The 19,118-nt window shown below is 38.0% G+C and overlaps 1 protein-coding gene across 6 annotated transcripts in view; it reads left to right on the top strand.

The window, feature by feature from the left end:
- The window catches only part of rapgef2.L (Rap guanine nucleotide exchange factor 2 L homeolog), a 202,550-nt gene that overhangs the window by 104,566 nt on the left and 78,866 nt on the right, over window positions 1-19,118 (top strand). For 5 of the 6 annotated variants that reach the window (XM_041581217.1, XM_041581226.1, XM_041581231.1 and 2 more), the window contains exons 5-6: window positions 15,547-15,622; window positions 17,713-17,880. In XM_041581217.1, coding sequence (XP_041437151.1) covers window positions 15,547-15,622; window positions 17,713-17,880 — 244 coding nt within the window. Of the gene's footprint in view, window positions 1-3,097; window positions 3,655-15,546; window positions 15,623-17,712; window positions 17,881-19,118 lie in introns of those variants that run through there. The other variant, XM_041581236.1, reaches the window with a different exon arrangement.

Below are 19,118 nucleotides of genomic sequence, written 5' to 3'. Positions count from 1 at the left end.
TGGCTGGTGAGAACTACAACTAAGAATGTCAATAACATGGAAAAACAATGAACGTATATTGCAAATGTGCCTTAAATAACACATACTTGTGGAGGTATCTGCGAGTCTGCATTTCGCTAGACCAGAATGGTCATTTGTATTCAGGGCCACCATCAGGAGGCCACTGGGGGGACAATCATCCCGGCCAGATATCTTTTAAACTTTTACGGGGGGGCCCGGTCCTAGATTCCTAGATTAACCTGGTCCCCCTAAAATTGCCAAAGTAGCAGCCGAACAGCCTAAGTAGGACCTGAAATCGGGAAACAGGAGCCGAACATCTGCGGTTGCAGCCAAAGAAGTCGAAGCCAATATGAAGCCAGATATGGGGGTTAGAAAAATTGAAAGGTAAGTTCAACTTAACACCAATGGTCTTTTTTTCTTCTTAATGGGGGCACCCTGGCCACCAATGTTTTTCTATTTTTATGGAGGGACCCTGGCCAGCAATTTATTTTTATTTTTTTTAATTTTTATCGGGGCCTGGTCACCAATATTTTTTTTTAACTTGTGAGGGGGGCTCTGGCCACCAATGGGTTTTTTTTTATTTGTGGGGGCTCTGATTATGGTTTTTTTTGTATTGGAATCCTTTGAATTCTGATGGCAGCCCTGTTTGTATTGCCCCAGTAGTAATTGAATGACATTTTCTAGGACTCAGACCACATGTTTGTATATTTTACAAAAGCCTCAAAACGATATGTATGTATTGTATGTATGTATGTATATTTTTATTTGTATAGCGCTCCTTGAGGGCAAAGCACTGTGCAGCAAAACAATAAATTAGTAGTAACAAACAAGGGGTCATTGGAATAAAAAGTAACAAGTCATTATTAGAAATACAATTCACATAAATATAAAATATAATTCCAATACAGATTAAGTGCTCAGTGTCAAGGAAACAAAGGCTAGAGGACCCTACCCCATAGGGCTTACAGTCTAAATAGGAGGGTAACAGACAGACACAATTCAGATGGGTATTGTATAATATAATATTATTTAATATAATATACATAAAAACATGTTGGGAGCTCATATAGCTTCTTACGCTGTTACAAAGGTAACAGTTGCTTTGTGACAACAGTAACACTCAGGGAGGAGATGAAGTTGTTGCTGTAAATGAAAAATGTATCAACTTATGTATTAAACTGTAACAGTTAAGAGAGCTGGCAATCTACTTTCCTGAACTGCTGCTGGGAGAGATGATGGGGGAAAGGAAACTTAAATAATACAATAGTATTAAAAATAGAAAATGAAAACAACTGAAAACCATGACTGTGCTATACAGGACTACTGAAGACAATACCTTATGTGAAGGTGAACTGCCACTTTAAAATGTTCATATGATATAAAGTCAGTCATTCTTTCCATGCTAATGATCTGTTTGTACAAGTACAGAAAATGCTGCTTATTGCTTGTAAGGGCATTTTAAACTGTGTAGGTTAGTTTAACTGATATTTCCATATGTGATTCATACATATTATTTGAGTTTGGTTCATTAGTGCCTATAGTTTTAGAGGTAGATGTAGGTATTTATTTTACATGGATAAATATCTCTTCCAAAGGCACTAACAGGCCATGAAACAAGTTCCTATTCCCCCCTGGCACCTCCGCTTGTTCTGACTTTGAATTGACTCCCAGCAGATGTTTTGATACCCCAAAAAAACAGTTTCTTTGAGGAAAAAAAAATGATTTAACTCTGCAGATTTAATCTTTTTATTGGGGCCCTTTCAACTGATTTGGCAGTTTTGTGGCCTTTTGATGGGCTACCCTGCGATATCTTGCAGAAATCAGCAAGAAGTCAATGGGGCAGGTTTGATTTTCACATTGGATCGGTTAGCTGACTTGGTTCTCGCTCCAACGGCATGTATTCCCACAACCCTAGGGCCAGCAATCGGATTAAAGCCTGACATCGCCCACTTTAGCTGGGCATATCCGGGGAAAGTGCTTTATAGTGTATGGCCACCGTAACCCACGCTAACCAGTATAAGACATTTGCTGCTATTAATCTAATTGTTCTTTACTTATTACTGCCTACTGGTTGATATTGGTTATAAGCAATGAGGCAAAATGACACCTTTGTGGGGGGAATCTGCCAGAAAATATTAAAAGTATGCTTACTTGGGGGGTTTTGCACCCAAGATGTACTGCATTTAAAATCTGTTTAATACTTCTAGATATAGTTAGTATTCTTGTCACCGTGCCAAGAAGCTAATCTTTACCTTGGTTTGATAGAGGAATACTGAAAATGCAACACCTTTGGCCTGATAAACTTATTACATACTGTATGTGCTGCAGCTAGCTGTGGATTACTTCCTATTGTTCTGCCATGAGTAGGGGATCTATAGGTAATCTGTCTGTCTGTAATAGTTTGTCTTTGATAAATAACAAGGACCAGGCTCAATCAGGTCCTGGCCTGTTGCTAATGTCCTATTATGAGATTGCCTTTTACCCTAACATGTATCCAAATATAATGGATATAGTAAATCCAATACACTGCCATATTGTCCTCTGCAAATGCCAGAAGACGGTTCCATACATTAACCCATTTGTTTAACCTTTTAGACTCCAGTCCATGCTTATCTAGTATGGAGACTACGGATATTAGTGAGAAGCACATTCAATAAATTCCACATAGGAAAAACATTTTACATTGGGCAACATTTTTTTTTACAAGCTTTAATACTAAAATGTACTGTTCAGAGTTGGGTTACAGCTTCAGTTGTCCATTGATATATAAGAGGAAAATCATGAAGCCTGTGAAATCCCTGTTTTTACTCCAGCAAATAGACTACTGTATATTATAAGATCCCTTAGCACTGAGACGAGATCATTGTGCAGAGCAGCGTATGCTTTGCGGCCAGTGTAATTACATTTGACGCTTAAGCTGCAATGTAACACTCTCAGAGACACCTTTCTTTCCACAGGTGTCTGAAGCAGCAGATTTTATTGCTTAGCCATTGAGTAGTCATTTTTCCCATTATTCCCGTGATGTGAAAGCTCTTGGCGTGGGGGTGGGGAGCACAGAGATCCTTTTAACACTAGGCTGCTGGTGATGAACAAGTTTACATTCCAGGGCTGAGGAGTGACATTCCCGAGTGACGTGCAAAAGAGGAATGTGAAATAGGAGGCCCTAAACAAGGGAGTATTAGTGACAGCGGATCCAGTAGTTTGAGCTTCTGTGCTACAACACTCTTCTTGTTCATGGGAATCCGGCACAAAGCAGAAAGTCTCCGAGCAAGCACTAGCTCCAGGCCAGCTGCTGGAAGCCGGACCCTACCCACCGTGGGAATATCTGTGTGCAGTTTGGGGAAACAAGAGAGATTGTATTATCCATTTAGCACTACAGAAATGATTCCTAAAGGACAACCCCTGAGCACTCGCGTGTTCCTGGATGCTTCTTTTTTGGCAGCAAGTTGCCTGGCACATTGAGAGCCTTGCACTGGGATCCTATTCACACCATCAGCTTGCTGGTGCCTTTAATTTCAGATTAGAAAACCTAAATACCTCTGTCCGTGGATTATAGAAAGCGCTTTGGACAAATTGGAATACCCTGGCTACTTACTTTCATTACATTACAAGAAATGGAAGATGAGATTTCAGTCGTCTTTTATTTATATAAAGGTTGGTATTTTTCTCGCTTGATATAAAGGAGTTTTCTAGTTTGGGGTTTTATAGCTGAGTGGAATTATAGTTTAGCATTGCGTTAAATTACTCACATGATGTAACAAGGCTTCTACAGAACATAAACTGGTCTGATTCTGGGAGTTGTTTGTTGAGATTATAAAACAAGTGGGCGTTGACTTGAACTTTTAATGTGACTTTTTTTCATGGCTTTTTATTTACATTCTTGTTTTCTCAAACTTTTACTTTTAATTCTACTTCAGAGCAATTTGGTGAAAAAGAATATTTGATTTAAAAAAGCGCTAGCTGATACACCACAGATCCAGGTAGATAAATACACTTCTATTCTACTACATGTATGGGATCGGTTATCTGGAAACCCGTTATCCAGAAAGCTCAGAATTACAAAAACTTCATCTCCCATAGACTCCATTTTATCCAAATAACCCAAATTTGTCAAATTGATTTCCTTTTTCTCTGTAATGATAAAACTGTACCGTTTACTTGATCCAAACTAAGATTCAAGTAATCCTTATTGGAAGCAAAACCAGCCTATATGGTTTATTCAATGTTTACATGTTTTACTAGTAGACTTAATGTACAGAGATCCAACTTATGGAAAGATCTGTTATCCAGAAAACCCCATTCTGGATAACAGATCCCATACCTGTACTTTTATAATCATTCTTGGAGGGGTACTTTAAAACGTTTAATGCAGAATTCACAAGGCTGTGAATGCCACGTATATAAGGAATCAGCCCCATTGAAGACTCTATAGGAATGTTAGTAGGAAATCCATGATGATCCCGTGCCAGTGGCCTGCCAGTCACGTTGGATTCTAATTACAGGCTCTGTTGAAGCCTTCTGCTAGTCAGAATGGAGCATGCTGGAAATGGGTGCTTGCCAGCTCCAGCAGTATCTCCCAGCCCCTGTACAGAGGAGGCGGCCAACATTTCACACGTAGGAGCGCCTGCCGCCTCTTTGTAGGAAAATTATTCTGTCATAAAAAATATAGTTATGGGAGCAGTAATGCTTTCTTTAATCTTGGCATTGGTTCATCTAAAGAATTAGTTTACAAGCAGTTTTTACTGTATCACCCCAATGAACAGAAAGCTGCCATTATACCAATTTTCACTGTTTCCCATTCCTTGGCGCATTGTAATATTTTACCAATATACAATAACCTTAAATTCGGTTGCATACGTTACTTTTCCCATGGTGGATTCTATCATTGCCTTTAACTATGATGCTAATTTCCAAGTTTATCATGTTCATCATTTACCCAACAAACTTTCCTGCCCAGGGATGTGATTGTTACAAACAATAGGCGTTGCTGTTACTCCTCCAGGGTTAGAAATAGCTATATAGTCAGAACAGTCTGTTCCATATTTGTGATCTGGGGGGGTCCAGACACCTGTAATCCAGCTGTGCTTTGACATTCATAAGGATTTCCTTCTTAAAGGTACAAGCAGCAGCATGGCTTTATTCTTACCATCGTTATTGCATTCTGAAATGGTTAAGTCAATTTGATTCTGCTCCCTTTTTGTAGCTAAGCAACCTCCTAGCAGTGAGATGATGGTGTGTAGAAAGGCTGTATGTTTGCTATCCTTTCCTCAACAGGGACCACACCACTCCCCCATTTCATTAAAGCAGCTGTTTATGTAGCCTGTGGACTTCTAGTTCTTCACTTAATGAAATTGCCTAAATGGTTTTCTTTTCCTATATGTCAACAAAGACATTTCCTCAGCTGATACTTGACCTCATACGTCAAAAACACTCAAAGCTGTGATACATAAATTCTACCCAGGTAGAATACAATAAGTAGCGGCTGTATTTATTCCAACCCCACATGATTTCTGCCATTTATACCTTGCTGTACAAAGATTTATTAAGATATATTTAATTGTGTTTCAGATTTTTCAGACTTGCAGTTCTGTAAGTTGTTTGAACATTCTGGGAAATGTAGTTCAGAAATGCTCTGCTTTCAGGCCATGTGGGAATTTCTGGTTTTTCAGACTGATGTGATTTACTCCTCTTGTACGAGCTGAAAATTATAGGTTGAATATTTTCACAGGCTCAAGAAACCGAACCCAGTCTAAGTGCAGGGACTTGCATAGTTATGGCGGATCACAGCACTGCAGTGGATTCTGGGCTAAGGTTCTCAGAGATGCTCAGCTAGGGTTGGGTGTGATCAGATAATAGGTCCCACATGTGAATGGTGCACACTTGATTACACAGTTGAGAAATGGGTAGGATTTGCCACTGCTGGATATTTACTTACTGATTACAAGCTAATTAGCTTTCTAATTGGCTGTTCTGTTTTTAAAAGATTTGGGGAACAGCTTGGTGGTCTGATTGATGTTTTCTTTGTTATTACCAAATCACAAGAAATACACCCACTTTTTACAATGTGCGAATTAAGTCCCTGTAACTGAGATGTTAATGTCCTTCTAGTTTTTTGTTACTATATTGGAGCCCCTTGTATCTCCAGCCTTTTCAATATGATACATGCAAATGGATGTAAGTCCCAAACTATGAATCAGCCATTAAGTCCTACTGGGCCAAAAACACAGCTACATCTGCTACTTCCCTAACCTGTGGGCACAGCAGGGAGAAGGCTCCATGCATCTGGAAATATATGAGCAGAAACAAGCATTTCTGTGCTGTGTTGTGTGAGATGATATAGATATCTTGCAAGGCTGAGTACACATTCGAAATGAAAATGAACTCTGCTTTTCATGTCACTTTCATGTGTATATAAACCAAGATCCCTTGGCTAGCTTTCAGACGTATTTTTGATTTTATCAGTTTAAGGAACTGCCTTTTTAATGAATAAGGATGAAATCTCAGCTATAAAATGTAATGAAATAATGCTGTTGTTGACAAAATCATGAAGCAGTGGAGGATGTTATCCAAATAGTAACCCATAGCAATTCATCAGGCTTTGGCTTCCCTACTAACCAACAGCAACCAATCAAAATTTGGCTTTTGTTAGTTGACCAGTTTGAGTCAGTGTATGGCCTCCTTAATGTGCACTGCCTTCTCTAAAGGTTGCCATACATAAACTGATAAAAGCTGCCATTTTGGCGCCTGCAGACCAAATGGTCAACTTATTGCCCCATGTATGGGTCTCTCCCTGAGAACTTGATGGGTCCCCATAAGCCCTCAGTACGATAAGATTAAATGCCTGAGGCCCAAATGATTACGTCAGTACAATATGATCAAATTGGGCAAAGAGCTGTTCTTTTTGAAGACCTTGCTAAACGAGCAACTTTTTAATTTACTGTGATCAGTAAAAAACTGTGATCAGTTTAAGATTAAATCCAAGTAAAATTCTTTTATGTGTCTGAGTAGTCCTGTAAGGCAAGGCTGTCTGCTTTTTCAGCATAATGGGTTATATAATATAAATATCATGGATGCAGACTGTTTTTATTAAAAGAATGTCATGAAAACAATCATATGAAGCCTGTGGGTAGATTTGGAGCCATAAAAATGTCCCGGTGCCCTGCAAGGCTACAGCTTGCTCATAGGCCTTGAGTGGGACAGCCAACTGGCTCTCTCCATGTCGTGTGTCAGTGATGGGAATAATTGCTCCCTGTTTCCTGTGTGTGTTTGGGATTTGCTTTCTAGTGGGAAGATTAGAAGGAAAATGTGAACTGGGAGGGTTAGAGCTGCATTTAATTAGCAGTGCTAAAAAAAAAAAAAAAAGAGTATAAATAAAGTGTGCTTTCCAAGACTATGAAGGTCTGATTGATAGTAAATATATACTGTGTGTATATGTGTAATTTCCTGTAAGCTATATACAGCATTTCTTCAGCTTGGTCCATGCTAGTAGCTTCATCAGATTTTTTTTTTCCGTTTCTTTCCTACATATCCGCTTTGGGAGAAATATAAACCCTGTTTCCTATATTGGTTTCTACAAAACATTGATGCCTATATCTTCAATTTCCAGACTTTCCCAGCATACTTAGATTTCGTTTTCCTACTTCTGCTATTGATTGCATATTATACGCTGACCTTGGCTGATGACTGGAGGCTTCTTTATTCGTAGTCAACTTAAAAGGTTCCAAGCGCACTCAGGGCACTGCATCGGATGTTGCCCTCCTGGCAAAAAAAATGCTGATTTTTTACCTGAGAATAGCAGTTTTTCAGCATTCCTGACAGCAGCTTATCTTTCATCTAACTTCACTGAGAAGGCTGGCCTTCTCAGAGCTTAGCCCAAGGGCAAAGCATTCAAACTTTTATGCTAGTTTCTGGAGGACTCGTATTCCGCATTTCATTTGTATTTGCATAGAATGCTGTGTTAAAACCATGACAGCCAAATTATTATTATAATTATTTATAAAGTGTCAACATATTCTGCAGCACTGTACAATAAATGGGTGTATACAATACCCAATATCTGATGCAAGAGGTAAATAGGGCTCTTCCTACAGATTTGAAAATGTACTGCATTATAAAATGAAAACTTAGACTATAATTGCTAATATTATGCCAGTGTATTTTCCCCATCTATCATGGAGAATGCCAACCGCCTGATACACACCAGAAAATCAATCTTGCCAATAGTTCCAGGTGGTTACATTTAAAAGGATTCTGTCATGATTTTTATGATGTAAAAATCATTATTTCTAAATTACACTGTTTACACTGCAAATAATTCACTCCACAATATAAAATTTCATTCCTGAACCAACAAGTGTATTTTCTTTAGTTGTAATATTGGTGTGTAGGTAGCCAATTTTGCCTGGTCATGTGCTTTCAGAATAAGCCAGCACTTTAGGATGGAACTGCTTTCTGGCAGGCTGTTGTTTCTCCTACTCAATGTAACTGAATGTGTCGCAGTAGGACATGGATTTTACTATTGAGTGCTGTTCTTAGATCTACCAGGCAGCTGTTATGTTATGGAGCTGTTATCTGGTTACCTCCCATTGTTTTGTTGTTAGGCTGATGGAGGGGGGGGCAAGGGAGGGGGTGATATCACTCCAACCTGCACTACAGCAGTAAAGAGTGACTGAAGTTTATCAGAACACAAGCCACATGACTGGGGGCAGCTGGGAAACTGACAATATTTCTAGCCCCATGTCAGATTTTCAAAATTAAATTTAAAAAAATCTGTTTGCTCTTTTGAATCTTTGTCCAGTTTGGCCACCCAAGAGTTGGACTGACGGTTTGACCATCAATTGGATCATTCCTCGAACCTATGGTGAGGACCATTTCAATGTGCCAGTGAAGTCCTTGTCTGATGGGAAGGTCCCATGCACAGGTCAATAAGCGACTTGGTCTGCAGGGTCAGAGACAGCAGCTTTTATTATATAGCCATCACTTAGGTGGTCAGGAAGGCAATTTTTCTGGCCAGCTATGTATTTTTCTTATTTGTTCTTTTACTCCTAGTTTATTGTCTGCTTTGGTGGGCTCTCTGGTGGCAGATGAGTTAAAGTATGTTGTCTAGATCTGTTCAATAGTCTGTGTGCAAATGCAATATCTCATTCAGAATCCATTTGAAACACATTCAGCACACCCTGTTTAAATTATTGGAGTTCACTTGAGGATAGGCATCCAACTCCATATCAAAGTTACTGTTTCTCCGCTGTCTGCAGAGCGCAGACATGTGATAGTAGGTAAGCAGGCCCATTGATTCCCAGCGCTGTTAGCAATGTTCCCGTAGCCCTGATCTGTCTGTTATGAAGGAATAAAACAGGGACCTACGTAAATTCAAATTCTCTATGGATTGTGCAATAAAAACCCCTTCAAAGTGCACTAAAAACTGTGCGCATGCTTTGTCCTATGTATACATTGAATTGTGCCTCAAGAATCTGGTACAGAAGTTATTTAGGCCTTTCACAACAGGTCAGATAGTTGCCCTTTCCAGTTTAAGCAGTGGGGTGTATCCTGTTCTGGTTGGGGGGGGGAGGGTGCTTCAAAGTTCATTCCTTGTAGCTGAACCAATGAATCATTCTATTCTATCCCATGTACCTTGTATGGTGGTACTGTTCATGGATCTGGTGCATAGGCACACCCTTTCCCCCATTGAATGTTATGCTGAAGATGTAGTAACAAAGTCTTCTCCATCTACATAACCAGTCTGTTTCTCGTCTTCGTTTCCATGGAAAACATTTATATTTTCTATTTCTTGTCCGGATGCAGGAACTGATCCATTTTACAACAGTATACACCTATGGAAAAATTTATCAAAAAAAAACACACAAGAGGATAAAACACCAACAAAAGTCGTGCAACTTTTTTTCTCGAATGCTTGCTATGTGTTTTTTCGCATGTCAGTGAGAATCTCATTCATTTTCAATGAGGCTGAAAATCTCCAATGTTCTAACAAACTGGGAAAATTAAATAAAGTTGTCAGACAACATTCCCATTGACTTCTATACAACCTTGCCAGCTTTTACTTGCCGAGTTTTTTTTTAGTTTATTCTTTAATAAATGGCAACTATTTGAGGCTACAAAGAATACACACACACACACACACACACCGACACACACACACACACACACACACACACACACACACCGACACATACACGCACTATTCCCTAAAATGAGCAGTGGCCCCTACAGATCTGCTCGGGATGCTCTTGCAGTTGCTCATTTCACTCTTCAAAAAATTCTTTCTGGAAGTCAAACATTGTCAGACTTCGTACACTTACGCACTCATGAGCGCTCGGAATTCTTTATGCACATTAACTGGAAGGCTTATTTGGTTAGCACACTATAGATATGCTCAGAATGCTTTTTACTTGAATGTAAAGATGCTCAGGCTTAAGCCCATGTGATTTTGAAAAGTGTGATTGCTAGCTGTATGGAACTAATTCTATATATATATATATATATATATATATATATATATATATATATATATATATATATATATATATATATATATATATACATCTGACACGCATCTACACAGAGGCCTGTTAAAACGTTGTGTGATTGCTAGCTGTATGGAACTCTCAGACACCATCAGATTTTATCTCTGATGTGGAGTTTAGCCCTTATAGGTTTACATATTATTTGTATTCAGACTCTTACTGATCTGCAGCTGAAAATGCTGTCTGGTTGTGAGGGTCACTGAACCTGATTGTGAGGCTTTAACTGCATTGTTGTTGTTATATTATATTGCTTGTACAGGTATGGGACCTGTTATACAGAATGCTCCAGACCTGTAGTTTCCTGGGTATGGGATATTTCAGTAATTTAGACCTCCATACCTTAAGTCTATTTAAAAATGTAAACATTAAAGGTTTTCTGTCACGGGAAAAACATTTGTTAATAGTGCTGCTCCAGCAGAATCCTGCTCTGAAATTTGTTTTTCAAAAGAACAAACAGATTTTTTATATTTAATTTTGAAATCTTGCATGGGGCATGTTGTCAGTTTCCCAGATACCCCCAGTCATGTGACTTGTGCTCTGTATAAAGTTGAAATGATATCACCTCCTCTCCCCCCAGGAGCCCATCAGCAGAACAATGGTAATGTAAAAAGGTAACCGCTCCCTGACACAAGATAACAGCTCCTTGGTACAAATAAGAACAACACTCAATAGTAATAATCCAAGTTCCACTGCGACTCCTTCAATTACATTGGGTAGGAGAAACAATAGTTTATCTGAAAGCAGTTCCATCATGTAGTGCTGGCTCTTTCTGAAAGCACAGGCTTAGGCACAATGACCTGAGATGTCTGCCTACACACCAATATTACAGCTAAAAAAATATTTATATTCGTTGGTTCAGGAATAAAATTTTATATGACTGAGTGAATTATTTGTATTGTAAACAATGCAATTAGAAATATAAACTACTCCATAAAAATCATGACAGAAGCCCTTTAAATAATAGGATTGTAAGGGCATGTTATTCTTTAATTCTGACTTCCCTGCAGATGTCTGGTTAATACAAAATAGCTGTTAATATTTCAAGCAGGGCAATTGCAACAAACAATGTAAATAATTCAAAACCAGAAAAATACACAAATGAAGGCCAAGAGATGGCCAAGAAGTGATGGTATTGTTTTGTGTTCAGTGGGCATAGGTGTGGGGTCTTCATTTCAGACTCTGGAAGGCACTACTGTTACCTTTTATATAATGAAGAAGTTAAATGGAGTCTTTTTTGGGCTCCATGAACCCTTTTAGACACTGTGCAAAATAATCTAAATTGTAATTACAGAATCTCTGCATAGTTTTAAATAGGTCCCAGTTCATATACATCTCTGACACATTTTTTAACCAGTCTGGCCAGTTTGCCTCCCCTGCATATATCATGCCATCAAGCATTTGGTGCCTATTTATTGAAAAAAGGGCTTTAGCTTTGTCCATTTTCAAGGTCCTGCCATTCCTGGCAACAAATGCAGCATTAGCAATTATAAAGTAAATATGCTGACTGACGGCAAGCTCTATAGAGGCATTATATTTTAACAATTGTCTGAGCAGTTATCTTGGGCCCAGGAGGAGCTGTGGTTGCACAGGCATCAGAATAACTGAAAGAGAGTATTGATGAGGGAAGATTCATAGTTTTTGTCAGAATCAGGTCAAGGAGATTGCTAAGCTTATTTGTGCTTAGCAGCGAGAGAATACTTTTCAATGCATTTTTTAATTGAATTATTTAAATGTCCACTGAATAAGGTCAAACTCACATCATCTTGGAAGAAAAAGTTGTATGAAAGGAAAACGCAAGATAACTATATGACTTAAATAGCCCATGCATTTTCCAGTGTATTTTAGACAGTAATGTGACATTATTATAATGGGAAATTCTAGTCCTAGGTTAGTAGCAAATGGCATCTGTCCAAGTTTTCCTCTGTTTAGAGCCACTGAAGCCTTTGGAAATTACATAAATTGAATCCATTTTGGTGTTTGCAGCAAGTGCTTGTAAAGGCTGGTATAGCTGACTTAATGGCAAGTCATAATACTATGAGTTTGTGCCAGCATGGTCTAATGCTAACTGATCTTACCAAACAAATTTAATTGCCTTTTATGAGAAGGTGAGCAGGGGCCTTGACTTTGCAATGGCAGTGGATGTAATCTACTTGGACTTTGCTAAAGCATTTGAGACAGTACAGTGAGGGGACATGATTACACTTATTAGTATATTAGAGAACATTATAAACCGCTAGTGGAAGATCTATTTTTCCATAAAATGGATCATCTGACAGAGGTTATCCATTTACACTAGAGGGAAAAAACTTTCATTTGAAGCAGCGTAGGTGGTTCTTCACAGTGGGGTTGTGGAATGCCCTGCTGAGTGATGTTGTTACAGCCGATTCTGTTACCTTTAAGAGGAGCTTGGGTGATTTCTTGGACAAGCATAATATTCAAGGCTATAATGATACTAAAATACAATTCATTTAGATATTGGTAAATATAGTTTCTTCAGGGTGTGTGTAGGTGTATGCGCGCTGGGATTCATTTGCAGTGGTTGAACTTGATGGTCTTTTTTTTCAACCCAATTTAACTATGTCACTAACTATGCTGCTTGCACAAACACACCAGGCTGTTTTAAGGATAATTTTATCGGTTATGGACTACTGCTCTATATTTCACATACAGTTGCTTAAAAATCAGTCTTTTCTTATTAAAGGGATACTGTCATGGGAAAAAATTTTTTTTTCAAAATGAATCAGTTAATAGTGCTGCTCCAGCAGAATTCTGCACTGAAATCCATTTCTCAAAAGAGCAAACAGATTTTTTTATATTCAATTTTGAAATCTGACACGGGGCTAGACATTTTGTCAATTTCCCAGCTGCCCCATGTCATGTGACTTATGCCTGCACTTCAGGAGAGTAATGCTTTTTGGCAGGCTGCTGTTTCTCCTTCTCAATGTAACTGAAGGAGTCTCAGTGGGACATGGGTTTTTACGATTGAGTGTTGTTCTTAGATCTACCAGGCAGCTGTTATCTTGTGTTAGGGAGCTGTTATCTGGTTACCTTCCCATTGTTCTTTTGTTTGGCTGCTGGGGGGAAAAGGGAGGGGGTGATAATCACTCCAACTTGCAGTACAGCAGTAAAGAGTGATTGAAGTTTATCAGAGCACAAGTCACATGACATGGGGCAGCTGGGAAATTGACAAAATGTCTAGCCCCATGTCAGATTTCAAAATTGAATATAAAAAAATCTGTTTGTTTTTTTTAGAAATGGATTTCAGTGCAGAATTCTGCTGGAGCAGCACTATTAACTGATTCATTTTGAAAAAAATTTTTTTTCCCATGACAGTATCCCTTTAAGAACTTAAAGGGGTGGTTCACCTTTCAGTTTATTTTAGTATGTTATAGAATGGACAATTCTAAGCAACTTTTGATTTGGTCCTCATTATATGAATTATTTGCCTTCTTCTGACTCTTTCCAGCTTTCAAATAGGGGTCACTGACCCCATCTAAAAAGTAACTACTCTGTAAAGCTACTGTACACATGTATAGTTATTCCTACTTTTTATTACTCATCTTTCTAGTCAGGTCCTCTCCTACCCATATTTCAGTCCTTAATTCAAATCAGTGCATGGTTGCTAGGGTAATTTGGAACCTAGCAAGCAGATTGCTGAAATTGCAAACTGAAGAGCTGCTGAATAAAAAGCTAAATAACTCAAAAAGCACATATAATAAAAAATGAAAAAAAAAAACAATTGCAAATAGTCTCAAAATACCAATCTCCATGCCATACTAAAAGTAATTCAAAGGGGAGCTACCCCTTTCATTAAATGTTTGGGGCAACAGTGAATATGTACTTGAGGTAGCTCTGACATTTGAGCAATTGTAGCAACATATGGAATCAAGAATAACAGTTTTGTAGTTTCTTGGACTGTTAAATCATGCAGTAGAATTAAGATCAGTCGGCTAAACACGTTTTTTCTTTTTGCAGCAATTTGGATTTGTGTCTGATTTATCCACGCAACATTGGTGGCAATAAATAATAGCTTTGAAGTGGTACACTGTTTGTATTGTGTATATATCACGCAGAGGACAGCTTTGGCCTAATTTATCATGCTAAATATGTTTTGCGATCCTGTAATCTGCTTTCTCTGCTAATCTGAAGTTGTCCTGTGTCCAGCATAATGGGTGGGCTACAGTAAATCTTCTCAGCTATTGTGTACTTTTAATCACACTATGTTGGTTAGTGAAGCCATGTGTCGGAATAATACTCAGTATAACGCTGCCTTTAGGACTATATCTGCAAGCGTCATTAATCAGGTTTAGATTAGTGTTATTAATATAGGGAGATATACTTTATAAGCAGAACCATGCACCTGACAGAATGTGTGGGTGTGCAAAGAGAGTCCAAAGCAGATTCTGCAAAGCAGTGTTGAATAAAGTTAACAAAGACCCATGAGCAGGAGAAATAAAGGCTAGAATATCACCACCCTTAGATCTTCTCGAATTCAGCTCTTGCCCCTATCCTATCCGGTTCTGCTCTTACGTCTGGCGCTGCATTTTAAAATTAGATATGAAGGTGTGATACATGCAGTGAGACATATATTTAAATATATTATTTAGATTGCATTATATAGGCTTTATTATATTAGTCTCTGTTGATCTTCTAAGAGAAAAGCAAACCCCAGTGGTTACTATTTTATTTTGTAACCATAAAAAAACCTGTTCTTTGTTTTCTATCCAAATCTGGAATATTGCCAGCGAATCAATGTATTTGAAGGACAAGCATCTGTCCGTAAAAACTTTCTCTGGGAACAATTTGTGTACACGCCAGGATGCTTGAAGGGTTGTGGTCTTGGAGCATGTGAACCAGAAACCCTAATGATAATGAGTTTTTTTTTTTCCTCTTGCAGTCTTTATTTCTGCCTATTAACTATATGAATGCTCTTTACTGAGCAGAAACCAGTATGAACATTTTTTGTTGATTCTATTGAATATTGTATGTCTGGTTTTCTCTTCAGCTTTGGCAAACGTTCTGCAGGAAGCTTAAGGCGTGGCTGTGAATGCATCGTGTTGGAGCCTTCCGAAATGATTGTGGTAAGTTGATGCTAAGCTGGTATCAGAAGCCTTAATGCCTGGTTTGTAGACTAAATCACAGGAGGCGATACTTAAATTACAGGGTCCATAGTCCACTGTGCAATGGAAACATAGTTGACAGGGTACTATTTTTTTTAATATTTCCTTCCCATTCCTTGATTAGGTTAAGGGTTAAACTGAACTGAGGTTTGCGTGGGAATGTTTGCATTCTGAAAGCCTTCTATAAAGTCTCTGGATACTTCCTTCCTGAGGGCAAAACATTCACAATGCCCGATTTTCCACTCCATGTAAAAGAACAATTCCCATTATTCAAACAGTTGCTCACTCCACTGATGCCTTTATAAGTATTAAATGCTGGCTGTACTGAAAAAGATGATTAAGCAGTCTTGGTTTTGGACAGCATAACATTGACAAAATATATTTTTATGTATTAAATTGTTAGATTTTTAATCTTAAAACAAAAACTGAAGGCATAGCAAACCAAAATTAAAGCTCTCAATAACACAGAGTGTGTGTCACATCTGTAAAGCCAACCAATATAATGATACAAATATGGTGGCCTAATGATCCCAACCAATATGCATGTACTATAAATATTGCTTTGTCCATCAGGTATGTTTGAAAATGTGATTTGCCATCTCCCATATCTACCAATGAATGGGACATCAGAATATGGGGAAGTGAAGAGGAGCTGCAGTTCTGATGATTCAGGCTGCTGGCCATGTGATCAAATATGATTCATAGTTCCAGTCATTATCAATAATACTTTCAGAGCATCTTCAAAGGTTTCCTATCTCTGTTTTATGTAGACTAAGAGCTAATGGCTCACATGGAGCTTCTCTGCTTGTAGGTATGTAGTGCACACCACAGCACTACTTTAATTGAGATGACTGGAAACATCCTATTTGGGCATAGGTGATTTCCATTCATGTCAGTGAAAACAGGCCTAGTGTGTGGAGATTATCAGGCACTGCGTTACAGGCTCAAATATGGTGGCAAAGAAGTGCTAGGTCTGTAATTAGCTTTAGCCTGGCAAGAAATGTCTCTGTGTTTCCTAACTCCAACCAGATCATTATTATCTATATTTCATATCATTTTGATCTGAAATCACTATTTGCTTAAGCTACAGTATAGCTGGTATGTTTAGTTGTGATTCCCATTTCCTTCGTGTGTTTCTTAAACATGGCCTCACCAGACATCCCAAACCTTATCTCAAGATACTCTCTAAATCTGACCACTTTGTTCTTCCAATGACTTTGGATTTTAAACTTATTAGTAAAAGCCTTTTTTCACCCCCAAAATTTATTCAAAATCCTATTTTATCACATTAGTCAAGCAAAATGAACTTTAATCACACAATATAAATTATTTAAATGTTGTTTCCTTCAGTCTGGGAACTCATAATTATAGCAAGCAGGCAGGAGCCATTTTGTGGACACTCTTATTAAGGCAAGCCTTGTATCATCTCAGAATCTTGTTTGTGCACCAGAATGGGGGACCCAATGTCCATCCCCATGGGCAGACAATATTTGATTGACAGCTGAGATTTTTAAATGACCTATGAATGCTTTAATAAAAATATAAATTGGATTTCATGTTTAATTTGAAAAGGACTTTTATTATACAGATTTTTGTCTGGTGACGGGTCCTCTTTAAAAAGGGGTTTATTTACTTGTTTTGTTAAACCCATAAAATCAAACCTATACAATTAGCTGTGGTTCAAACATCATTTGTAATAGCATTCATCAGTACAGCAGAATATAACAGTACAATTGTTATTTTCAGAATAGAATGTGGGATGGGGATGTGAGCATCCAATACTCCCAGAAGGTAGATTTTTAAGGAGGATTTCTGCCCAGATGGATAGAATAGTTTGGCAATACCATATGAAGTAAATATAATTAGCCTCTGGCGCTTTACACTTTGGGCAGAACAAGCTGTTTTTAATAAAATGGTTCAACATTTTTAATTGAAGCATATTGTAAAGAACATGGATATTAATTAGCAATTTTTTGCATTAGATCTCCTTTAATACTTCCCCTATGAGCTAAATGGGACCTGAGTACCTAATAGTTGTTTTCCTTTTTCAGGTGGACTATATGGATGAGAATGAAGAATATTTCCAGCGCCAGGCATCTCACCGGCAGTCTCGCCGGAGGTTTCGCAAGATCAACCAGAAAGGCGAGAGACAAACCATTATTGATACAGTGGAATCCTATCCTGTTGGGAAACCACCTTTGCCAAGAGGGTATCACACGGTAAGCAACAAACATACTTAATTTGAAGGTACTTTTGCATCTAAGTTATAACTGATACAGTATTTACTGTTCTCTATGTACCATTTCCCTATACATTCACTGAAAAAGTCACCATAAAAAATCCATTAGAAACGTCACATTTTTTTTGAACATGTGTTTTCATTTAAAGAGCTTGGATGGAGTTAATAACATACATATAGTTGCAATTGTCACTCTTTTGGGAGAATTAGATGGTTCGGGTTTGCTAGGCAAAAGTAAAATGTCTCTAGTTGCCAAGAGATTCATGATTCACCAAAACTTTTAGCTCCAAACTGCATGCATTGTAGATGATGAATCAAGTGTAATTTCCACAGTTAATATTTCTCCCCATGGAGAGCTTGTGTCTCTGAAGATATCTAGAAAGATCTGTCCTTAATTCAAATAGTTGAATGATGCATGCAGAAATATCAATCAACCTGCGGAGGTGTATTTATCAAAGACGATTGTTGCAACATGTTCCTCTGATACTGAGTATGTTGAGATTCTGCCAACTTAAGCAGTATCATCAAGCACAAATCACATTTTGATAATTAGCAACAGGAATTATGAGGCCTTAGGTCTTGATATTTCTTGGTTATCGTCTCTTGTCCTGGCTGCTTACCCAAGTCTGTCATTTGCATTCATTATCATAATTGCACCAGACTAGGAAGATGAATGGCTGATTGATCTGGTTTAATGAAGCAGGGCAACCTTTGCACTTTTTACTATATAAACTCTTTATTATGCATTTTCTGAAAACTGAAAAGTCCAACTTTTTTCTGTTTGGGGTTCTTTTTAAATAAATATCAAGGAGCTAAAAGGAAAAGTGCATTAAATTATTATAATGTATCTTCACAAGGACATAATCAACAACATTATCATTTTAGCTGTGGTTCAAAGCAAGTAAGGATGCAGCATATTCCTAGCACCATAACATACAATTGTCATGATTATTTATATTCTACTGTAGCATATCCCACAGGTAAAATGCATCCGCTGTAGCCTTTCGCACAGAAAAAGGGATCTACTTGTCTATATTTAATAATAGGTTAAAATATCATTTTTAAGACATGGAGACTATTTAATACATTTGTGCTATCAATAAGAACCACCTAGAACCAGATTTTCCTTTGCAATGTTTACTTGTACATTCCGTTTCAACAGTATAGTTACAGTTTGCTATAATGTGTCTTCATAAAGGTAAACTACTATATATATAC

Source organism: Xenopus laevis, chromosome 1L, assembly GCF_017654675.1.
Source record: "Xenopus laevis strain J_2021 chromosome 1L, Xenopus_laevis_v10.1, whole genome shotgun sequence".
Classification (NCBI taxonomy): Eukaryota; Metazoa; Chordata; class Amphibia; order Anura; family Pipidae; genus Xenopus; species Xenopus laevis.
The sequence above is the reverse complement of the archived record's forward strand: the minus strand, read 5'-3'. Positions and strand labels throughout refer to the sequence as shown.